The sequence below is a fragment of the Pinus tabuliformis genome, chromosome 3_1 (genome assembly GCF_031772625.1).
Source record: "Pinus tabuliformis cultivar Carrire ecotype Pingquan chromosome 3_1, CPIR1, whole genome shotgun sequence".
Classification (NCBI taxonomy): domain Eukaryota; kingdom Viridiplantae; phylum Streptophyta; class Pinopsida; order Pinales; family Pinaceae; genus Pinus; species Pinus tabuliformis.
In genome coordinates, this window is record NC_142301.1 from 891,078,002 (window position 1) to 891,104,343 (window position 26,342).

Genomic DNA, 26,342 nt, shown 5'->3' on the forward strand with positions numbered 1-26,342 from the left:
TAGTTGAAGACATAATACTAACAAACACGCCTTTTTCTATAACTATGCCAGGTATGACAATATTATAAGCATGTATTATGATCTAGAAGGGCACACAAGGAGGAAGAAGATATCCTACCAGTTGACTCCAATCAAAGGAAGTGACCAAACTATTTGGAGGGGGTGTCGTGGGAATGGGAGAATTGTCCCCTTGCACCATTGGAATGGGAGGATTATCCCCCAATTCATTGGAATCTGAAGAAATGATAATAACCTTGGCAATATGAAGTTCACTCTCTACGGGGAGGTGAATATCAACTGAAGGTGGAATCGAGTAACCATTTTCTCAACCAATGGTTGGTCGGGAGTGGACTTACTAGATTCATGTTGAGAGAGAGTGGAATTGACTCGAGACGGATTTTGATCAATCACTTCATCAACTAGGGGAGGATTAAGGGAAATATTTCAATAACCAACAGGAAGATGAGGCTAAGAAGTTGTAAGGTTTTCCAACACTTTTTAGGCTTCATCCATATAAGGGAAAAGGTGAATCAGATGATTCCCTTCACATAACCTACAAAGAAACTTAACTTTACCCTTTTTTCCATGGACCTTACTATCACTAGTTAATGGTTTTTCACCAGCATGATCTCCTGAATTTGATGACAAAGGTTGATGTGAGCTTGTGGACCACACTTTTAATACCTTGAGAATACCAAGACAATCTCTAAGAAAGTGGTCACCCTTACTTAACTTGCAAGGGAATTTAATTTTGCGGGGTTGATTGGAAGGTTTCTCCATACTCATTACATCTATAGCAATGGTTTCTTGGTTGCCCCACTGCTTATTTTGCTTCTTCTTCTTTGTCTTTTTCTTCTTCTTCTTAGCCTCCTGGTTACTAGAATCAAGACTTCCACCAGGTGAGGAGGAAGAAAGGGATGAAGAAACAATAGGTGAATAAGGAAAAGGGTCAAAATTAGGATCAACTTGAGGTTGATATTTTTCAGGTGGAGAACTTGGTTGAGGAGCATTTTGGACATTCAAAACCATAGGGATTGAAAATAACCAAACAGGTAAACCAATGGTCAATCCGGGAGTCAGAGTCACCAATTTTTTATTCATAATTTATGACTGCATATAGAAGTTCTTCCCTAGACCTAGTGGCCTAATATAGAACAACAGAAAGAAAAGAATATAAATTTCTCCTTAGAGAAATTGGAGAATGGAAATATGCTTACTTGTGATCTGTCGCAAGCTCTTCCCTCTTCTTGGTTTGTAAGATGCAATCGTAACTCTAATTGATATAATTATAACTTGTGCATGCAATCAACACAAGACAAAGGTCTAGGACATCTATGTAGCATTATCTAATCACTTTATTCAATGGATCATCATAGCATTGAAATATATGAATGTAAGTATAACATAACACATATAGGAAAATGGTATACTCTTTGTATTAATATGAAAAGAAGAGATTTTACAACCAAAAATGGAAGTTGATTTTGTAGAGATCTCCCAAGTTTACTTGTCCTTCCTTGTCACAAAGCACACCTCAAAGTCACCCTAATGCATAAATATGATAACTCTCTAAGGTTGAAATTAGCAACATGGGGGTATGATTAGTCTCTAAGAGCCAACCTTGATGTTGTAGATGGTTGTATATTTATAGGAGAATGTGGTAGTTTAGGAATTTTTATCCATTTACCAATCTAGGCTTGAGATCCACTCTTGATGGGAGGATGAGCTCAAGGGATAAGAGGTGAAATATACAAGTTAGGATCAAATAGGATTCGAAGTTCTTATCCAAGGTAAATGGTTGTAACAACTCCTGGAAGCTTCTGGAAGAGGAAGCTTCTTGATTCTTTTTAATTTCCTCTAATTTATAGAATCAAAGCACCCTGAACAAGGGACACCTGTTGCTAATCAGCACTAGTGCAAAACTGGGAAACCTGATTTTGAACGTAGGTCCCTAAAGGGCTAGAGTGCGTTGGACCTTAAAAGCATTGAAATGAAGCAATCAAACTCAGAAACTTGGGGATTTGGAATATTCATGCTTAGGGATTTGTGTAGGGATGATGACAAGCTGTTCATGGATGTTGATTGATCTAGTTTGTAGGCCTATTAATCAGATGTGACAAAATAGCCCATAACAATGGGAAATGTATTCCAAGTTGAATGTTGGGAAAAACAATTTAGTGGGCATCACTTGTGGATTATTTATGGCTATGGAAATTCGAAAATGCGTTGGAAATGAAAAGAAGCAATAATTGACATTTAATTATGAGAAATAAGGAAAATAGGAGAAAAGGAAGGTGAAGAGACACAAATTTGCATGCAAGGGAAATTAGAGGAAAAATGAAGGAAAGTGAACAAAATAGGGATATCAATGATAAAAAAGCGTTAGAGAATCAATTCACATCTTTTGTCAATTTAGTTTTTGGCTCTATCATTTCATTCTCTCATTCTCTCGTACCTTTACACAATTAGAGTATTCATGGAGCATGCTTGGAGAATGCTAGCATTCTCTTGGATTGGAGAAAGAAAGCAAGGGACCATAATGGAACAATTAGATCAACAGCTACAATAGGGATACTTTGCAAGTAATAGGTTGCATGTGTCATTTCCTTGATTATTTTTTTTATGCATGGTATATGCATGTGATTCCTTGGTTATGTAATGTCATTGGCATGGAGATTTTCCTAGATTAACATTGATTTCAGCCTTACCTTTCCATTTCCTAGATAGCCATGGTGTTATGGGATTCCCACTTGTTTTTTTATTGGTGCTCAGGTTCCCTATGGTTGCGGGTTGGAACAAGCGCTCTGGAAGACGTAGAACAGCTTGGGTTGAGTTACTAATTCCTAGACCTATAGGTTGGGACAAACGCCCTGCAGCCCTTGGTGGGTTGAGATACTATTTCCTAGAGTCGTGGTTGGAACAAATGTTTTGGAGCCCTGGAAGGATGTGGTTTAATTTACGAGTTCTTGGAGCCATAGTTGGAACAAATGCTATAGAGCCCTGGAAGGTTGTGGGTTGAGTTACTAGTTCCTGGAGCCCTTAACAGCTTGGGTAGAGACTGATCTGGTTTATGTTAGTGATTTCCATACCATAGAGGTGGAATCACTATGGTTGAGGGTTTGGCCTCTAGAAACCCTAGTTGGATTTTTCTTGGTTAATCCATGAGATCCCACATTCATGCCTGGAATATGGCACGGGGTTGATTGGATGAAATAGATATTTGGTTTAGTGCAATCTACGGTCCCTCGCTAGGTTGGCATTTTCATATCTTAATATGAGATATTTTCCTATTGTGATCTATGAGCATTTGTAGTGATTATGTTGGTGATATTATGGCTTATTTTCCATGGTTTCTATGTTGGTTATTTTTTGGTTATATGTTGGTTATATGATGTATACTATTTATGGCTCTTGACATGTTTTGATGAGTATTTGGATGGTTGATAAATGCATAGGCTAACAAGTGTTATTGAAGCTAGCTAGAGAGGACTTAGAGCCTTCTTGGTGATTCTCGGATGAAGACTATCAATTTATGATCATACATGAATTTATGACCTATAGCTTATACGCTTACCATATGTTTGACGAAATGTATGTTATGGATTAGGCATATCTAGGTCAATTTCTTTCTTGAGTTTGAATTGTTAGCATTGTTATCGTCTTTTCTATGCATCTAGAAAGTTACAGGAAGTTTTGGGCAGTGGTCTCGATGCTATCCTCAAAATGTGGCTTAGATCTTGGAATTGCATGCACAGAACTATAGTAATTGGGTCATAACTACATGGAAGCAAGCTTGTGAGCGTGGCTATAGGCTTCCAACCGCATGGATGCACTGTAAAGGGTACGGTTATGGAGCTAGGTCAGAGAAAAAGGGTTCCAACTTAGATATTAATCACCTGGGGTGGTTCTTCAACTTCTAAGTGATTTTTAGTCCCTGGAGGTTGTCAGTAAGTGTTCAATTTGTAGGCCCCACTTCCTTAACTAGAACTTGGAGTTCAGGTCATGTCATAGTGACACTCGTCTCATGTTTACCCTGGAAATCTTGTGAACTTGGGTAAATGTGGGAGGAGGTGTTACAGTAGTACTTCTTGCGCTCCCCCTAACTGTGTGCTTGTGATTTTCAATTTTCTTATATCTAAATCCATGTTAGGATTGTCAACATTTTTTTCTTTATCTTCCTCTTGACAATGGGTAGTCATTAACCTTTCATGTGATTTTTTCAACATTTCTAGTCAATGAACCTATACCTCACTTTCATGAGAATAACCAACAAAACACAATGCATTGCCACTTATTTCCAATGGGTTGACTAAAAAAACTTTCTTCTTTCTCTATAAGAATAGGAATTTTCTATTGATATACTCCCTTTGAACTCGAATGAACATGAGAAGTTATATGGCTTATCAATTGTGCATGTGTTTGACTGCACTATTTCCAACGTTGTAAATATGACCTCTCAGCAGTATTGGTTTCCATGTATTTATTTTGACTTGGAATTTTTTCTTTCAAATGCAGGAACTACGCACCTTTTCACTTAACTTAGAATAGGAATTCATATTAGAATGAACAAATATATGAGATTATTTTGGAATAGGATTCTCCAGATGTTATACAGGATTCAACCACATCATCATTCCTTCCTATAGGTGCACTAATATCAATACATTTACTATGATCTTCACCATGCAGTGCTCTATTTAACCTTTTTAACCATATTTCATAATCTACAGGATAAGGAGTACAACATAGGCTATCAAAATAGTCAATAAAAGCTTTCAATATTGTTGAAACTTCACCAAGTTGTTGTTGGATAGTTATCCTTTCCCAAGACCTCTCTCTCTACTGCAAAGAAGCTTGAAATGACTCTAGATGTGGTATAGTTCCACCATATTCATAATATAGCAAGTAAACCAGGCTTTCAACATTTGAAGCGGGACAAAGTTTTCTTTCTTGGAAGACATAAGTGGAGGAAAGTTGAACATTAATAGAAAGACTATCTCTATCTTCATGAACATAATATCCCCTCTCTAAAGAAATTTCATCCTTTCCCTCCCACTATTTAAAAATGAGAGAATCAAATTTTCCGCACCAATCTTCGTCAATTCTTGATTGAGTAATTCTAGAACAAGTTGTCTTCTTCTTTTACTTGGGTTTCCAAGGTCAAAGTTCTAGAATTGAGACATAAGTTATCATATATGGACTTTAGCTTCTTCCTTCACAGAAATGTGTATATTTTGGTTCATTACATTATCTTCTCCTTCACGGTTGTTTATAACCCCTTGCAAGTTTCTTGAGGGAGCTTCACTTGTTCCTATAGAATAAGAGTGTTGTGGAAACATTTAATATATTATGATTCAATAATGACATTATGAGAAGTTGATTCGGTCAATGCTTTCCTTTTTCATATTTGACTAATAGTTGGCAGTTCTACAATTTACAAAACCAGAGCATTTCCTGCATATATCATCCTTCTCTGAGATATTTGGACATAATCCATTTGTTGGCTCCAAATCATTTCCATTTTCACATTGTGCATAAGAAGACATATTGACTCCAAGAAGAGTGGTTTCCTTACTAAAAATTTGAACTAGTGATTTCAAGTAAGACAACAAGAAAAATTTTCAATATGTGGTCTCCCATCATGTTCCTCATCAATTACACCTAGAAAAATAGTACATCTGAGCACTATTCAATGATGAGATGAGATTAATAACATCATATATTGTCTCCATCAATTGTTGGTATTTCCATGCTATAAAATGGAAAGTCAACGGCCTTCTAATCAAATATTCTTGGACTCTGCCACAAGATCGGTTTGCACATTGGCCATTTTTATACTGCAAGAAGAGATGGAGGTGGATCTAAGTTCATAACATTCGAGCTTTAATCATTCAAGCTTAAATTTTCATCATTCAAAGCTAATGCATGTTGTTATGGCTCTTCTTGTTTTCTTCTCCAAACCGTGGTGGAATTTTCTCCATGCTTCATATGAAGAATTTATTCTTTGAATTTCTTAGGTGACCATATCATGATGCTTCTGCAATCATGTGCTATGTGTCCAAGATTGTGACATTTATAAAATTTTATATTGTACATGAACAATGGAGCAAATGAATCATAACTTATGTTGTAGCCAATAGGTCCTTTGCTTTTATAGCTTGCAAATTGATTTTTGGAAGACTAATAAGGACTTATTTTGCTATAATGATTCTTGGTATAGGCCCTACAATCTCTTGCCTTATGCTCAAAATTAGCACATGAAATTTAATTTCCAAAGAATATGGTTTGATACCTCAATGAGAAGACTTCCCTTGATGGTTTCCTAAAATTGTTTTTCATTGAAGGAGGTTTAGTCACGTTTGATTCTCATTGTTACTTGCATTCAAAGAATATTCCTTGAGGACATCAACATAACTTCTTGAAAAGGTAGCACTTGCAACATTCTTCTAGCTTTCATTGTGATTTGGCCTTTGAAGCACAATGACTTTGCTTTCAAGCTTTTCTTCAAATGGATTTGGAGCTTGTATCTTTTTTGCATGGAGATTCACCTATATAACCAAGTCCCCTTTTATTGAATGGTGATCTCCGATAGTTTGGAATCTTATCCAATGATTGAGAACTCTTTAGATTCTTGCATAGCTTTTCAACTTCATTTCTGAATGAGACAATCTCTTCTTCAAGCTTCTCACAATCTTCTTTTTTCTTCATCAACTAGATCTTCATTACTTCTTTTGTTCTCTTTTCTTCTTCTAGTTGAATTTTCAGGGAGATGACTTCTTCTTCATGTCTCCTTTCTTGTTGACCAAATTTTGCTTCAAGCTTGTTAAAATCCTTAGATCTTTCCTTAAGATGGCTTGTCAAAATTTCTTCTCTCTTTTCTGCTTCCTCTACTTGGAGTCTTAGGAGGACAACTTCTTCCTTTGTACCATCAAGGTCATGATTCTTCTCTTCAACATCTTGCATCTACTTCTTAAGTTCTTTATTTTATTTTCTCAATCTATTTATTTCTTTTAGAGTAGCCACAAGTTTTGCTTCAAGGTCTACTTCAACCTCTACTTCGAAGCCTTCTCCATCTTCATAGTTTTCCATGCTTTTGGTGTCTTTAATTTTGCCTCCATCTATCTCTTATGATTCTTGTTCATTTTTTTTTGTTCTTGTTCCACATACTTTAGTTCTGGCTCAGCATACACAAGGACGGATTCCTCTGCATAAAGCATTTGTAGATTTTCCCAAAGACTTTTGACTAAAGAACATTGATCCACCTTTACTTTTATTGAATATGATAGACTACTGAAAATTGCTTTCAATGCTTTTGTATTGTGTTCTTTTGACTCCTTTGTATATGTGCTTCTAGTAATAATTGATTCCCATACCTCACAACCAAGACTCATCAAACAGTTCCTCATTTTGACTTTCCAAAAATCGTATTTTTCCCCATCAAATGAAGGAGTTGAGAAAGAAAAACTTTATTCAATATCTTTAGAAGGTTTTGACAACATAGCGTTGGAGGTGACTTCCTTTGAATGTTTGGAGGACTATTGTCTTGACTTTTCCATCTTCTCTTTTGGAATCTACCATGCAATTATCAGGTTGTGACTGAAGGAAATTTTTCTAATACAAAGTGTTGGAAATACTAAGAGGGAGGGTGAATCAATATTTAGTCAATTAACTAATATTTAACCATTAACAAATCAAAAAATTAGCCATCCGAGACTGAACGCATGAACACAGAAGATTTATAACTGGGAGAAAATCACATTCAATTTTTCTTAATATATAAAGAGTACAATCAAGTTTATCATCTCCAACTGAAAATTTCGTAGGTACCATCCTACGAGAGATACCAATCCCCCAATTGAGCACCAACTTAGTGAATTCATTGGTACCAACCCATAGGAGACACCAATCCACTAGCTAAGCACTAACTCCATAGAATTCATGGGCACCAACCCACAAGAGATTCCAATATCCAGTTAAGCACCAACTCAACTCCAAGTTGTACTATGGATCTGTCTTTCATCTTTTGGTCTTCAACAATTCCTTCTATCTCAATTGTTTGTCACTTCACCACGCAATCTTCAGATTTTCACTCTTAACTCTGACTACAACCACCTAGTTTGCACTTGAATTTTCTTCTTCATCATATGTTCTTAGCTCATCCTGGGATATACCTTATAAGTCTACAATTGTCATTGGGATCATTGTCTTTGTCACTACAATTGTCACTCGACTTGTTGCACCTTAGTATCTGTAGTTTGGACTACTGTTGTTATAAGCCTCTTGCATAGTTAGGATCCTTCACTTGTCAAACAAATTTGCTGCCATTTTTTCTTGTATTTTCATTGTTGTTCACTTACTAATATTTTTCCACTTTTCAATTTACATGTGCTACACAATTATTAGGTTTACCAGTGCGTTATCAAACTTTCAAGTCTTTCCTTATTTACACAGAGTATGTCTTTTTCACTTCCCTTGAACATCACCACTGAAAACATGATATCACTCTCCACCTATCAATTTCACTCCTTAGATTCAACCTTATTACTCTCAAAATCCATTACAACGCCTTTTGTTACAAAATGTACTCCAATTAACAACGAGTTCATTAAACTTGTCATCTCATCCTTCACTCCATGCCATGAACACCAAACACAATTGTGAAAATACTTTTGCAGCGTCCCAATTTCTCACAGTTATGTAAGCATGGAATTTGTTATCTGATAGGAGCTAAAGTTGAAATGACTTGTCCATTATGATTCAATGAAATGGAGTGTGGAAACGCTAAGTAAATGGAGGGTGGAAGAAGTGTCACCAAATTTTGGAAAATGAAAATCGAACAAACCAAAGAAAAAACTTCAATGCAATCTACTTCACTCATTGTATAGCATTACAATCATCGATTATGTTACATCAGTTAAGCCACGCTGAAACTATCCAATTTTCAACATATCCATTTTGTATACTTATCTAATTCAACACAAATATTATTTTTCAAGATCAATGAGTTGCTTCTACTATAATCTGTGAATTAATTGTCCTATTTATACTAGCTAAAAGGGCTCTTTGGGGTCGACCTATGCATTTAATTAGAGTCAACTTGTAAATTAATTTAATTTTTCTTATTTAAGATTGTTTTTTAAAGTTGGCCTGCGTACTAAGACTAGATTCACACATCCATCTTCAAAACCTGATATTTCTTCAATTTGAATAACTATGAGGCATGCCACCAACCATTAGAAAGGTTTTGGAAAGCACTACGCAATGGTGTAATCCATTCTTGTGTTTGCCTTGATTTTGTCCACCAAATTCTTGATTTAATTCAAGGGTTGCTTCTAACTTTCATTTGAACATTGAGGGCTTCAATTCATTTTGCACTACCTCTGTTGGACTAAAGGCTTCTCTTGCTTTCTCATTAATGATGAACCTCTCAACAATCTCGCCCATGCTTGACAATTGCTTTGACATCAATGACAACCCCTCAACATGAACCACATAGAAAATAAATAAATAAATATTTCATTAAATTTATTTTTAATAATTTAAAATAAAAAATAATTAAAATATACAAATTAATTAAATCAATTAAATTATTACCAATTCTAATATCTAACGAAACATAAAACTGCCCATAGAACCATAACCTTCTGTAACATTTTCCTGGCCCGGTGGTATGAGAAATTATCTCTTTAAACAATGGTTTTAATAACTTGATAAATAAATAATCAAGCTCCACAAGGAAGAAAACCCTAAAACAAAAGCAACGTAGCCACAGCTTAGTGCATGAACATACACCAACAATTTTTCCTTTAAGCTCTTTTTTTTTCTAGATAAAAAACATTCTATTGCATTACATAAACTAGAATTACATAGAGAACATCAGTAGAAGAATGACGAAGTTGTAAAACATGATTGGCCTGTAAAAGGCCAATTACCACTCCTCTAGTACATAGATAACAAGAAAAATGTTTGTCATGATCATCACAACATAAACTATTACAAACAATGAACATAATAGCATTATAACCGTCACCATAAACTTAACACAATAAAAACCATTACAAACAATAAACACAACAATAATATAATCACCACCATCCATAACCAAAAGTATTAACACCAAAAAAAACACAGACTAAAAACCACATAGTTAACCCTGCCAAATTTCCAAAAAAACTATCCATCGCCATTCATGAGAATAGCCTTTAAATCAACTAAAATAATAAAGGCAGGCACCACCCGAACGGAAAGCCAAAAAGCTCCCAATGTTCCATAAGCTTAAACTACAATACTATTGTTTGCTTTAAGCTTAATGCTATCGTGATATTTGAAAAAATACACCCTTTGTTTACAGTTGAGAGTTTTGAAGGTGTATAACAAACAAAATCTTTAGAAACACTTTATAACAAGGGAGCCACTGTCGTCGCAGTAGTCCTTGCCAGGGTGGTAGAAGCATGCAAATTACCTCATGGCGCGGACACTTGCATTGCATGCATATATAAGAAAATTCAAATTTCTGTCGATGAAAGTATATAATATATAGATATTGTGCTTGCCCGCTATCTAATGACCCAAAAAGGAGAAAGGGATTATAATATTTTTGCAGTGAAGTTGAAAGTTGAAATTCAGTTACAAGTTGGACTTGTTTTTCAGATGGCCCTGCCATATTTGTTCAAGTATTTGAACGCTTCAGGAATAATTAAGCTGCTTCAATAAATTAAAAAGTTTTGATTTCTTTAAACATATTTTAGGTCACACGACATCATGTTTTAGACACATCGTACCATACCCGCATAGGTGCACAACTACAACACTAAGTGGGCCCATCTGTCAACCACTCGTCCACAATGAAATACATCAACATGCATGTTTACCAGATGTCGCCAACATGGTTCGAACAGACTTCAACATTTGTTCATATTACCTCATGGCGCGGACACTTGCATTGCATGCATATATAAGAAAATTCAAATTTCTGTCACTGATGATAGAAGAAGGTGTTTCGAGATGAACTGTAACCAGATGCATGAGTATTCAAAAGAGCTATAAAATTATTATACACCAAAAATTTGCTGAAATTTTTTAATATTGATTGCATGTGTGACTCCTGTGAAGCCTCATCTCTGGATAGATTCAGTCTTATTTGAAACAAATCAAGGACTATTCGGCCCACTAATTAGGGTAGTTTTGAGACATTTACAGCAAATATCCATGATTGCAGTGGCATGGTCGCGGTGGAGTTGAAGGCTTGATACTAATTGTCTTCTGTGCAAAAATCTAATCTCTACAGTCGTGAATATTCATCCTGGGAGGCCTTCTATCTGAAACATTTGGCATTGCATTCTCCAGTATTGCGAATTCACGAAGTCTTGAAATTGATCACTGAAGTTTCAGCCTAGGGCAACTTCTGATCTCGGTCCTGAGGTACAGCAGTGAGGGTTTTGCTTGTTAAGACATTGTGATCACCCTAAAGCAGCAGTTCTTCTTGAAGTCCAAAATTCTGAGCATAAGGACCTAATTACATTAACCTCTGTGGCAGTCTTTAGGGCATATATATATTTCTTCCTGTACATGCATCTATTTTTGTGTAGAGTTGACCTCTGGGCATCAACAAAGCAATAAACTTGTTGCCTGTGGTTTGAAGCCTTGAATCAACAGTGCCTACTTGAATATCAGCGTCACTGTTGACAAGGATCCTGGTATCATTTGGGATTGCACACCTCAGATAGGAGTAACTTAACACATGTATGTTTTAATGATCTGAATCATGCTTCTTATACCCTAGATATTAATGCTTGGAGCTATGGGATATACATTCCTCCTTGTCATAATTACTCCTACATTAATGCAGTTTTATTATAGATTGATTGCTTTTACAGGAGATAAATACTTTAAGTCCTTGGACACAAATGTTTTAGGTCCTTCACCTTTTTTGCCTCCATCAGTACCTAAAAATGCAAACTCAATATGATAAATTTGATTAATGCTAATTTTAAAGCCAACATTAAAACATAACATTTTATGTTAAATACTTTCCGCATATATTTGGTATGCTTTTCGACATTATTTGGTATGCTTTGCCTCATGATAGTGTGCTTCCATGTGCCCTGCATGTGTATGTGACTGTCGGCAGGTGGTCGTTGGCATGTTGTCCAGCCAACTACCCGTGGCAAGGGCATGATAAAGGCGAGTAGATGCAGTTTCTTGTAGAAGAACAATGAATTCGACGGCCAAAACACAGATATCATCCATGGCGGTTCTATTGCAGAAAAAGCCCTGGGGTTTTCCACAAAACTCAAAGGTGATTCAAGTTTATAGTAGGCAAGTGACATTTCAAACCCTGTAGATTCACCCATGGAAGAGAAGCACTGAGGCATCCTCTCCCAAATTTCCAACGAATTGGTGCTCGAGATAGGAAATTCACAGAACTTGGAATTCAAAGCAACTCCGTGGAAACGCTTTGGTACTGAGGGACAACAACATGATAAACGTCGCCACAATGAGTGGCAGCGGCGAGCGGGGTTTAGATGGATTTATAAGAAGTCGTTCGTCCGTTATCAATGGGAGGCAATGGGACCTGCTCGTACAAAAACAATTGCCATTATCCTCAGGGTAAGCTTCCCCTTTTTAGTTTATTTTTTCATGAATCACATGAAAGTTGAAATAAAGAATCCATGGTAGATATCTTTATACCTTTCTAGCTGGGGTTTGTTTGTATAGAGCTTAGGAAACTTGCGGAGAACATCTAGGGTTTAAAGAATGAAGACTCTGCAACTTCAGAGCCAAGAATGTTTTTGTGGGGCTTCTTGAAAAGCCGATGGAAATCCATAGCAGCCCAAATCAGGCACAAAAAAACTAGATATTCGAAGTGACATATGGGCAACTTAAAAACACAAACAAGGTTTGTATTTCTATTTTTGTTCTATTTTTACTGTAACTATTTTACCATAGATTGAATAATTGCTCAAATTTGGAATTTGAAAATACCTTTCAGTGTGTTGATTTTTGTTTGTTAGTTTCTGCTTTTTCTCTGAACATCCTTAAGCTTGCTTTGAACACTTATGAGGGGTTTCTAGGACCCACTGCTTCTTCTACAAGTGCATTTGTAGAAATCCACTGCTTCTTCTAGGCATATGCTGCGAGCAGCCAAGCATGGCAGCGTTTCTGACACTATATTTATGGCAGTTATGCACACAAAGGTGAAGGGTTCTGCACACAGAGGTGAGTGGTTCTGCACACAGAGGTTGAAATGCTCAGAGCGTGATTGTTCTTTCTTCTATGGTTATTCACTCACATATGAACCAAAGTCTTTGTGGTGGCAGGTGGCTAGAGTTGTTGGCTTTGCGGTGGCAACCAGAGATGGCAGGTGGCTGGCAGGTGGCTAGCTTTGCGGTGGGAAGCAAACTTTGCTTAAAATTCACAAAGAGCCAAACTGCTTATCCTAAGTTTTAAGAAAAGTACACGAGCCTGCCAAACTGCTTATCCTAAGTTTTAACAAAAGTACACAGTCGAGCCCCAAACTCTTTATCCTAAGTTTTGAGAAAAGTATACAGTCGAGCCGGCAATAAGAGGTCGAAACAAAAACTTTCGATAAAAGTTTGTTGAGCAGAATATTTTATTTAAAACATTGGTTAAACCTGAAATGTACGGGAATATATTGTTTGGTCAATGACAACTAATATGAATTCAACGCTCGATCGAACGCTATAGTCCCTGCTATGCCGAAGGCTAGGAACAATAATGGGTATGATTTGAGTATATAGATTCGTATAATTATAAATTATTTGTTTTTTTTAAATGTAATATGGTTACCGGTGAATTGGTGAATTATTTGATTCGTGATATTTGAAAGATACACCCCTTGTTTACGGTTGAGAGTTTTGAAGGTGTATAACAAACAAAATCTTTAGAAACAATTTGTTATAATGGGTATGATTTGAGTATATAGATTTTTATCATTATAATTATTGTTTTTTTAATATATTATGGTTGATGGTGAATTATTTTGAGTTATTTTTTTTTAATTAAAAAGAAAAGTTTGATTCGAACCTTTTTATTAAAAATAAAAAAATAAAGCGAGTGGATGTGAATTGGATAGATATAGTTTTATTAGTAATTTCTGGACAATAAATATATATATATATATATATATATATATATATATATATAAAAAGTATGGTATATTAAAGTATGAATAATTATGATTATTAAAAATTTAAATAGTATAGGTATAAAAACAATTATGATCGTAAAGTTTTTGGATATAAAATGTATAAGAATTTAGAAATATTTAATATTTAAGTAGTTTTGTTATTATTTTTTATATTTTATTTGATATTTTTTTTATTGAAGGATGGGTTGGATAGAGTTTTTATTTAAAAGGTTGAATGTTTAATTTATTTTAAAAAAATACAAGTATTTATGATATTTAGGTAAATAGTTTTATTTTATTATGAAATGATAAAATGGAGTGGGCATTATCATTTTTTACAATTTTTTTAGGTAATGTTAATAGAATAAAATAAACTATATTTTAAATCAATATTTTAGTGGTGTAAATAATTATTTTTGTATAGTCCATGAACTATAGGGTATAGATTTGAAACCCCACATCAGTATGTCTCCATTGCAAAATTACTCAAGAGGTGTAGATTGATTGGTTTGTTTGGTGTTTAGTTCTCATTAAGTCATAGGTTCAAGTCTCATGGGGAGGAGTTGAGGGTGGAAGCCAATTGTGGTGGTTACACTGTCCCAAGGGTCACCTAGGATTGATTGAACTACATAATCATTCTGATAGCATTATGTTATTGAAAAGATTGCTCTTCCATCGAACACGTGGGCTGGTCATGGCTTAAGCATAGCCTAGTGTTGAAAAAATAAATATATCCATTGCAAAAGGGTGTTAAGTATCCCATCAACAGAACTAATTTGTTGACCCCACCAATAAATTTAAAGTTTCCCTTAAGAGCAAAATATAATTTCATATAGTCTTAGGGGGGAAACTCAATTGGTGATTGAATTAATGTGAAATCTGTGAAAACTGAGAGATCCAAGGTTCAAATTCCCCCAATTGTGACCTGGTTTATGAGGAGGAAGACAATTCGTAAACCCCCAGAGGTTTACTAGTAGCTACTTGTCAAGCAGGCTGATGAGTTCCTCTAGAATACAAAAAGAAAACTAATTTCATATAGGCAATTAGACAAGCTTAATCAATTAAGACAATTTATTAAGAAACATAGGAATAAAAAAAAGTTGTTTAATATTATAATAAATCTCTTTTTATAAGAATATGATAAATATGTTTGTTAAATTCATCTAGTCCTGATGATGAACCACACGTTTAAAATAATTATTGTTGATTAAATTTTCAATAATTTAAATTGATTTAAAATTAGAAAATTATTAAAAAATTTGTCTTATTATATATAAAACTTTCATCACTTATTAAAAAAAAATAGAATTTGTGATATAAAAATAATCCTTTTATTATTAAATTAATTCATAGAAAAATGAGCCAAAAATTTATATTTAAAATTATAAATAATATATATGAATAAAGAAAATTAATATTATAAAAATGGTAAAGATGAACCCCTAAGAGGAGACTAAAAGGAGTTTGTCCTCTCTCTAATACTTAGAGAGGATGAATACTTAATTGAGACAAAACTTAAAAAAAAAAACATTGATGAATACTTAGGGTGAGTGAGGTAACAGGTAATTTGTCTTATCCTTAATGCTAAAAAAAGACAATGTTATAAAAAGACCATAGAGTCATGATGGGACTAGGAGCTCATTAAAGGTCGACCAATTTTTAACAAACTCAATCATTTTTAAAAAGGAAATCTTGCATTTACAAAATTTCTATTAAGCCATTATAATTTCTATGGAATATGGAGCTCCTTTTTGACTTTTTGTGATGTTGCGATGGTTAGGAAAACGTAGGGGTGTGAAATAAAGTTGTTCTACACGCGTTTCACATTAGTACTAGTAGGACATTGACCTCACATTCACAAAACTAGGATGCTCTTAGACGAAATGATTATGGTGGGTAGGATGTCTCAAGTCAAGGGTAGTCTCTAGAAATTACAACCTTGCCTTAACTTGTCAAGGTGGTAGCCCCATTTTCTCGGGGAAGAAAATGAGCGTCACCCTCCATTTCCATTTTCTTTTGCCTTGTTGGAAGCGGTACATTGGTCATGTTTGGACCATAACAGATTCCCCCACTTTCTCCATACACCACACCGCCCCATATTACTTTATGCAACTTGCACGACTTTGTCCATAGACCACAAGGTCTTTCATGTGATTTAATTAGTATATATTAATTTTTTATGGTTGATATTCGGAACCGCAGTAAAGTTTGAATATATATTTTATATTAAAGCGATTTATCTAATAAAGTCTCCCTTCTCATCATCAAATTCTAATTATTCATGTGCACCCAACCGCTCCTTTCAGTTAATTTTAATATTTTTTTTTTTCAATTCATATATCACGTTTGTAAGTTTAGACATTAATATATGGATCATTTAAATCTAAAGTATGTCTCATGGAAAGAGACTATATTTTTTTTGCAAATTAATTATTAATATTATATAAAAGAAAATAAAGTGGTTTCCAAATCCAAATACATATTTAATTATTGAAGATTTTATTATTTCTTATATATTAATTATTGAGTTTATATTGACTATAACAAAAAGAATTATATTAAATTAATTAAATGTAAATGATTATCTTAATTTAATGTGTGTCTAATTTTTAGATAATTAATTAAATATATGCAATTACTTTAATTTAATGTGTGTTTAATTTTTAGATATCTTATTGGTTAGTATTAATACGATATATATGGAAAAATATATTTGAAATTTGAAATTAGTATAATATAATTAAAAGTTTTTTTTTGGTATATTTTTTTATTAAATTTGTTCAAATTTGATATGCAATGGTTGGAATTGTAAGTTTTAATGGCATCATCTGCACTAGTAGAGTGCTTCAAAAGTGTTTTAGAGTATTGAGTATATTTATATATTAAATATGTATTTTAAATAATAAAAAATCATAATTTCTATCAAACTTGTATGACCAATTTTAACAAAAATAAAAATAAAAACATTAAATAATTAAATAATTTCTTAAAAATTATATTAAATTAATTAAATAATTATGTTTTTTATTATTTAAAATTTATTAATACTTATTTAAATAAAATTCAACTATCATTTAAAAAAAATCTTTAATTTATAATTTAAACTTATGATACCACCAAATTTCTTCCCAATTTCACACATAAATAACAAAAAAAATATAAAATAAATTATAACTTCTATAAATAATAATCAACACTATTGACTATGTATATAAAAAATTAACTATTACCTATTATATTCACTGAAACAATTAAAATAATTCATTAAGTCTATCTACCAAACCCATTGTACTTATGAGGACTTAATAATCGTGACATTGTACTTTCCACTCAATAAAATATTTATTCGTGACGCAATACCGAATTCATGCACTTACCTAAGAGTCAAGATCATAGTCATCAAATTCATTATTAATTTGTTTTTTGAGTTGTTTTCAACAATTTTATAATATTTTAAATATTGTCTACTTAAATAATATACCATTTTTAAGAATAAATGTAATAAGATTTCTTTAATATTATGAGCGTTTTGCGGTTAGCGAAATTATTTGGATCAGGAATGTCATACTGATAATTAATATGGTTGGATTTTAGGTATTATGAAGTGTTTTCTCTTTACTATTATTAAATTTCAAATTTAAATCATTATATGAAATGAGATCTTTTTAAACTAATTATATTAAACAGATTTATTTATTTTTAATTTTATATTAAATTTAAAAACATTGTTATATTTTTTTAGTAAAGTGAAATTTCTATTCATTAATCAAAACAATGTAAAATGTAAAGTTTTTAGCATTTATTAAAACAATTTTTTCCCCATATATAAAAGGAGTTTACATTAAAGTTTTTAGTATTTATTTTTTTCCAACCAGGAAAAAAACTAATTTCTTTTATATATATAAGAAGTTTACATATTTTTGATTTTGTATCTTGATGAACAAGAGTCATACACACTATTGTTGTCATATTAACTACAAGCTCATGGAATCTAAAACTGAAGGCAAAACAAGGACTAAATATATTGTCTATCAAAATTCTTAATGACCAAAACTGAAGAGACAAAAATAAAGCTGGCAATGAATAAAGGATCATCGACCTCAAATCTCTGAGTCACCTATAGAAAATACCATACAAATCCTCGAGCCAAATAGGGGATGTTGAGTTCAAAAAGTCATCTCCATGAAATTACAAAAGGATCATGAACAAAAAACTGATAAAAAAAGGAAAAAAGACCCAATGAAAATAACCAAAACCATTCCTATGCTAGAAATTAAAAGTCCGCAATCCATAGACAACATTGTTGACAAGGTATTCAAAATCTATCAAACTTGGCAGAAAGGAGGTCTCGCGCTTGGAGAGGGCATCTACATTGAATTTTGCTCACAATAAACATGAGTGAAGGAGATGTTAATGAAGGAGGCCACCAGAACTTTGATATTTTGCATCCAATGAAACAAGGATGACACCTCCAGAGAATTTTGACCTTGTAAAGATCCAAAAGGAGATCAAAAGTAGTAGATTTTCTAGTCTTTAAACTTTGTTATATATCCTACTTGCTATCATATGACTATCATTTAAGCAAAAAAACCATGAGAAAGCACTAGCAAACTTAGATAAGCATAAATATATCATGTTAACTTGGGCATGTTGGAGAGATCCACTGTTATTGGTTCTTTCCACGACCAAGGGAGCTACCCTATCATGGTCTTCTATTCTTTACAGGTGTTGGTCCAAAGTCTTTGGGAATAGTTGTTGGTCATTAAGCATGAGGAGGATTTCCTCCTTAGCTTCATCTTCTCCAAAAGAACTCTACCTAGTAACGTCTTTATGTGCCATTAGAGATCCACAATGTACATATATTGATTACGTCTACTTCTAGTGTGACCCATATCGAGCATCTAATCTACAACTTCACCAGTGATATCAGTGTCAGAAAGGCAAGTCCATTCTTTTGTTATATCCTTCTCAACCTCTGCCGCCAGCACTATTTGAATATTCTTTAGAGTTTGTGTGTAGTAAATATTGGTCGAGGATTCCAATCTCTATCAAGTGTGTGATCCTCCGCTAGCCTCATAATAAACCACCTCGCAACAATGTCTAGCCCATTATCGTGACATGATTAGCCACCCATACCAGAGATTGAAACTATCAAGGTGATGGCTAATAGCAAGAGTGATAGACTCCGTAGGGAGAATGATGAGCCAACATAGAAAAGATGAAAAGAGTGGTTGAACCCAAGTGCAAGAAATTTTAAATGAATAGACTCAAAGCTTTGACAAGGCATGGGATAAAAGAAGGATGTTGAAAAAAGTAAGGCAAAAGTAGAGGGATTACCAATAATCACAGACAAAATGAACATATGCATGTTGTGGCTTGAGCAAGAAACAATAAACTAGAGTAGAAGTGGTGACTAAGAGTCCCAAAGGTCGCACCAATGAAATCAACCACTCCAAAAGCGGGTGAGATGCAATGCTAGAATTTAAAAAATGATAAATCTAAAAGAGAATCACAATTGTGTGTTGCTACTCTATTATTCCATAATCCCCCTACATGACGATTCTAGTCAAATGACAATGATTTTATATCTTAATAATGATCTAAGTTGGGAATGTATATGTCAAGCACATCTTCTTCCATTAATATTGAGTGAGGTGACGAACATATCCCCTTACTTATCATTGACAATTATTAGGCTTTCCACTTTATATATAATATAATTAATTATATTATATTTTTTACATAAATTTTATATCTCACTATATTATATAAAAAAAATTATATCTTTTAACCCAATAAAATTTTTATAATTAAATAACAATTCTTTTATGGAATATAAATATTTAGCCACACAATAGAAGTGACAAGTTGTTCCCATCAATTATATCAATATCTTTCAAAATTAGTACAAAACCACCAGATAACTATGTCAAATGCATTTATGACTATGTTATTGAAAACCCAAATAATAATAAAAATATTTAAAACACCAAAGATGACAAGCTATGAATATTACAAATATCTCATATTATTATAAAAATAACTGGAATTTGGAATTTTCCATACAACTAATAATTTTTTTTATAGAAATGGATAAATATTTTTCTTAAATTTAATAGAAAATTTAACTAAAAATTCATTGATAAAAGCTTTAAGTTATTTAAAATTTTCCTTATAAAATTTCATATATCAAAATATCAAAATTTTTCCTTCTTTTGAACAAAATTAATTAATATGAAATTAATTTAACAAAACACTAATCTTTAAAAAAAATTATTTATTTTTAATGGAGTTGTTTTTAGTATGATTTTTTGGACTTTACAGTCTGGTGGAAAATTTTGAGTTGAAATCTTTTTTTTTTTTTAAGTTTGGTAGGTCCTTTTTTTTCTATTTATAAACATCAAAATTACAACACATATGTGAGATAGGTGGCCTCAACTTGCCTAGTGGGAAACCAAGTCTGTTGGTCACCTATCCTCGATATAAGCCATCCAAAACCAGTAAAGTATCAATCGATTTAACCAAGCTAGATATGTATCAGTGTCATTGCAAGATTCGATATGTCCATCTATCATAAGCATGCATATTTAAAAGTAAATGCTACCCATAAAAACCAAAAAAACATCCAGGTAACTGACTATTCCTGTTGTTCTTCTAAAGCTGACTCGACCGGTGCTAGGTCCTTGGCAGAGTCACCAGGCATCTTAGCTAGCTCGATGATGCAAGTGATATGCCTTTGAATTCTGTACAAGTGGATGTCCTGCTTGTGAAGCTGGAATTGGATCGTTTGCAAATCTTTTTTATAATTATGCATGTCCTGGAGAGTCAGTGCCATCCCCATTGATATTTGCTCCATCACCTTCCCCATAAGGCTCTTCATGAGCTAGTATAGATAGAGGGTCTGTTTAAACTGAGTTATTATGCCTCTAGTATTCCCGAGATCTGGAATTACAGCCCGCCAGTTCTCCATCTCCCCCTCGGATTCGCCTTCTTGTTTAATTCCCCCCTCCCAGTCTTCTAACAACTTGCGGATGTCAGCATCCATTCCCTCCCTATAGGTTGCCACAACTTCACTGATGAGGTGTTCTACCGGCTTCCTACCTCCTCTTGGTTTCAAGGTGCTCAAGCCATTTGCTTGTGCAAACTCCCACCCACATCTTCCCTGTCCTCTTCCTCTTACCGGTCGAACCATCTCCGCTCTGTCCACTCCTTGTTCAAAAGCACGATGAGTTAAGCGCTGGTTTTGCATTTCAGTACCACCATTATGCTTAGTCTTTGGTCTATCCCTAATGCTTACAGCGACAGACTCCGAATGTTTGACAACCCATTCAGGAAGCGAGGCTAGTTGGTGTTCCTTATCATGCTGCTCTTTGTTCCTTGCCACATACCTCTCATGCATAGTTTGGTTCCCTCACATGGCCAAACGCAAGTGCCTCTGCCTGGATGAGCCTTCCCATTCCCCTCTGTCCAGTCAAGGGTTTCCCATCGAGGTTGAGCCTTCCCATGCCCCTCTACCCAGTTAATCCGCGCCACCCCTTTGCCTTCACTCATGCCTACGCTTCCCCATTGCATTACTTCTGCCTCACCACCCGCATAGTTATACGAATTCCCTCGACTACTCTCAAGAGGAGCATCCCATTTACATACCCAATCCACACTCAAGGCTCTCACAGCCAGCACACTAAGCCAGACCACAGTCACCCCAAGCCTGCATTGTTCTCCCCAGCTAGCCCCCCAGTTCCCCTCCCCTGGCTTCTCCTAAACCCCCCATCCATAAACAAAACAAGTTGCCATAGCAAGGGGATTGTAGGACCAAGAAACATACCTAAAAATGCTCTGCTGATGCCGATGATGGTAGCTCCGCCTGCTTGCTCCAATGCTCCAACTCCCACCAGCGTTCGCAACAATGCAGTTATCCCTATCCCGAATTCCTTTTACTCCACAATCTATCCTGCCATATCAATTCACTTGTCCTTCCTTACATGCATCACCTCCCACCTCGTCTTGGCCATACCTACCACCTCTCCCATCTCCTTTGTCAGTCTACATGCGGGAGGCCACCACACCCATCGCCATGAGCGTGTGGGGGGGCGGTGGGTGGTACCCTTCCATTAATCCTCATAACTAACATTCTTGTCCGACATCCTTTCCAGCTTCGAGCACACACCCCGATCGAGGGAAAATTTTGAGGTGATTTGTGTTATTTAAACTAGTTTTTTTATGTATATATGGATCCAGCGCCTTGAAAAACCTCAAGAACACTTTGATTGTACAGGGATTACCCATCAAACTTGTAATTTCAAACCATTTCTGCCAGATTTTAGAGAAATTAGACTAGAAAAACCCACAAAAATACTTCCAAAAAATCTCACTAAAAACTCCTTGACTTTTAACTATTTCAATATTATATTTTCATTTTCATAAAACAAATAAGAAATGTATCTCCTTAAAATGACAAATGTATTTCCTAAAAAACTCCGCATCAATTTTAATGAGTTTCCATCATTTTCGATCATTTCGATATTATATTTTACTAAAACAAAACACAAACTTCTCTCCACCTAACATAATTCTCGATATCATATTTTCTTAAAACAGGAGACAAATAGATCTCCCTAAAAACTCCGCATTAACTTTAACCTCTCAATATCAACTACTAAACTCTCACTTAACATAATTTGCATTTAATCCCTCTACGGTTGACCCCCCACGTGCGGGTCACGCTCGAGGATAAGTCAAGTTTGAATTGTTTTTGCTTGCCACATGCAATGCTTTCTCCAAGTGGCTGTTCAAATCACTTTACCGTAATGTGGTTGGTCATTGCGCGTCGTGGGGAGAGAGCGAAAGAAAATGACCAGACCGTTTGTTTTACGTTGTGAAGATCACATGCCAACGCACCAAATTCTATTGGCGTACGGAAAATGCTGACTCATCATTCGTCGGGAAAACGTGGCCGAGTGTCGCGGATGGTTTTCGGCGGGCTATGCTATCTGTGAGATTTTTTGGGAGAGTTTTCCGGCATGTGTGAGATTTTTTGGTTTAAAATTATTTAAAATTTGATAAGGATTTATTTGAATCACACATTTAAATTATGAACTTTCTCCAGTCTTAATATCTAAGTTTTTCAAATGTGAAATTTATGTAATCAACGAAAAATCCAATTTAAATCTTAATACTTAGGTTTTTCAAATGTTAAAGTTATATAATCGAATAAAAATCCAATAATATCCCAGTTTTTTAAATGTTAAATTTATAGAGTAAAATAAAAATCCAATAAGACCTAAGTTTTTCTAATGTTAAATTTTATTTTTTCAGAGAGAAAAAGCATCATAGTATTATATTGAGTCAATATAAAAGTTCAGATGATACATAAAGGCTCAAAAATAACCAGCTTGCCAGCACATATGAGACAAAAAACGTGTAGAAATAGGACTTCCCAAAGGAAGCCTAACATCATCAGAGTAAAATCACAGTTAACATCTTTAGAAAAAAGAGCATTAGATGTCTAGACTCGTATAACAAAAAAGCTTGATATATGCTAGAGTAATCAAAAAAGATGAAAAGAAGAATTCATAACCAAGGGATGGAAAAGTCCTGGATGAAGCAAGAGCACTCTCCATCAGAAACCTTCATAGACCAAGAACTAGACTCTAAAGTCAGCCCGTTCTTCGAAAGACAATCAGCTTGAACATTTTAGGAACGGAAGATGTGGTGAATTGAGCAACCTTTCATGCTCTCCCAGAAAAACATAATCCTATCTATCCACCCAGTAAAATGAGGACTACTAATATGAGAGGCTCCCTTTACATGATCCATCATTGTTTTTGAATCGTAATACATTAAAATGTTAAATTTATATAATCAAATAAAAATCCAATTTAAATCCTGATATCCAAAATCTCCAACAACAACATCTAATATCTCAAAAAATTCTAATAGTTAGGCAACGGCCTTTTGTCAGTGCCCGTCGACATGAAGTCGAAGTCGTAAATAGGGAAAATTAGGTGCAGTTAACTCGACAACTCTCGGGTTAATCTCAGCTTAACTCGAGACGTTTAACTCTCGATGTGCCGCTGATTCACCTATAAAGAAACCCTCGTATACTAAAGAACCAGTCGTCGCGCGAGGCTGCGTGGTGAAAATTGTCAGGGTTCCCGGATGTCATCGTTCCATTCGGACACCGCCGCCGGGACCTGAAAAAGATGGCCGGCTTTTTCACTGGGATTAGTCTTATAATGATTATTATCATTATCGGAACATTCCGTATTAGAGCGAGGGGAAAGAAGGAATTTATTCAGTTGTGCCATATTAAGTTTTATAATCATAACTATCATCATGGAGAGGATCCCCTGCTCGGCGAACGAGAACGCCGGCTGGACTCTTCAGCAGCCGCAGCCGCAGCCGCCTGGAGAGGTATATTTGTTTCATTCCCCGGAACTGAATCTTCTGTGGTTTCTGTTTTTCCTCTCGCTTCTAGTGAGCCAGGGTTGATTGTCAGGTTTACAGAGCTTTAATGGCCACGCCAATCGCCCTTAAAACAAAGCTGCGCTCGTTACTAATTTGTCTTGTATGTTTACAGACCATTCGAGAGCTGAAGTATCTCTTATTCTCCACATCCGTGGAGCTGGAACGAACGCGGGCGAATGCAGAGATGCAGAAACAACGTCAGGACGCTCAACTGCGTGAACTCCAAGAGGCCGTGACATCGATTCTCAGAGAACGAGATGAAGCGCGACAGCAGCTGCAGCAACTCAGCCAAAGACTCGCAGAATACTCCGCGTTGACGAATACACAAAGCCACGTCATGTCTAGCGATCGATCCCAATGGCCGGAGACCAGGCTGGTCGTCGCGGAACCAGAGGAACTTAATCCAACCACCGCCGCCGCGGCCGCGGCCGCTGCTATGCGTTCAATTTCCTCTCCGCTCGTCGGACCGGCCGACCAATTCCGATCGAATTCCGGCCGCTTCCGACTAGACGCCGACCAATCTCAGAATCCGTCTTCAAGGCTCCATTTTTCCAATCCCGCCGACCTGCACCAACCTCTGAATCCGTCTGCAAGGATCCATTTTTCCAATCTCAATGAGTCACAAGATGAACAGCTTTATCCAGCGGCTAAATTTAGTCAAGCGGCAAGAATCCGAGCAGCAGCAGCAGATCGAATCCCTTCTCCGGCATCTCGTCCAAGATAAGTCGACAGATTATGACTTAGGGCGGCCGCAGCAGCAGGAGGCAGCAATAACAGGCAGCAGTCAGCCATCATCAAGTCTATTTCTTGAAGTCGCAGAACCATCAGCTCGCGGTCATATGACGTGTCATGACCCCGAACCGGACCTCATCCTGCCATCTCCTTCTTCGATTCTTGACTCCAACGCAGTAGCTAGGCCTGCTCATCTGCCGGAGCCACCAGAATCCGACCTTGAGGTGATGTTGAAAAACTTGCCCGAGAGAGGCAAGCTGTTGCCGGCCGTCATGAAGGCAGGACCACTTTTAAAAACCTTGCTCATGGCAGGTCCACTGCCTAAGTGGATACACCCACCCAATAGCCTGGAGAACGCGCCGATCCCCAAAATATCTCTACCCATGGCTCCCATGGTCCCTTATCTGCCCAACCCACAAAGCCCCACTACTTCTCTGGATCCTCTGCAAGTGAACCCTCTTGTGTCCTCTTCTCGTCATACCCTCAGCCCACCCACAAGAATTAAGGAACCCCATTCACTTCCCTGCAATCTAGCTCAGCAGGTGCAACGAGTTCCTCCAAAGTGTTGCGCACCATAAATTTGAGCTCACAGGACTCTGCCATCACACAGCATGTGCTCCTTTAAAGTTTGCCAACATACACTAAACACCATTACAGTAATCTGTTTCAACTGACAGCAGAGGTTCTGGCCTGGTATTGGCCCGAGTCGATATATACACGAACTCGTCGATCGATTTGTGATCAAGTTTCACGGTTTCGGTGGCAATGGACGGGTAATGCAATCATTTTTTCCGGCCAAGTTTGGAGAAGGACGGAGCATTTCCAAGCTTCTGACAATTTGAAGTTTTCACAAACTTTTAGGTGGGCCGGAGAAATGCCAAATACAACATTTTCTTGGTTAGATTCTCGGCAAAGTACGGTTGGAATTTTCTGGCAAATTATCTGTATAATGGTTTACATCTGGACGTACAGAGGCATTAAATTTTTTGTAACG

At 35.6% G+C, this 26,342-nt stretch overlaps 1 protein-coding gene across 1 annotated transcript; it reads left to right on the forward strand.

Annotated features, from left to right (window-relative positions):
- The first annotated feature begins 24,108 nt into the window (after positions 1-24,108).
- On the forward strand, positions 24,109-25,340 carry LOC149190476 (uncharacterized). The gene is made up of 2 exons (XM_089410526.1): positions 24,109-24,562; positions 24,729-25,340. Exons 1-2 carry the CDS (start codon positions 24,485-24,487, stop codon positions 25,338-25,340), a joined length of 690 nt encoding a protein of 229 aa, XP_089266652.1. The 5' UTR covers positions 24,109-24,484.
- The last annotated feature ends 1,002 nt before the right edge of the window (positions 25,341-26,342 follow it).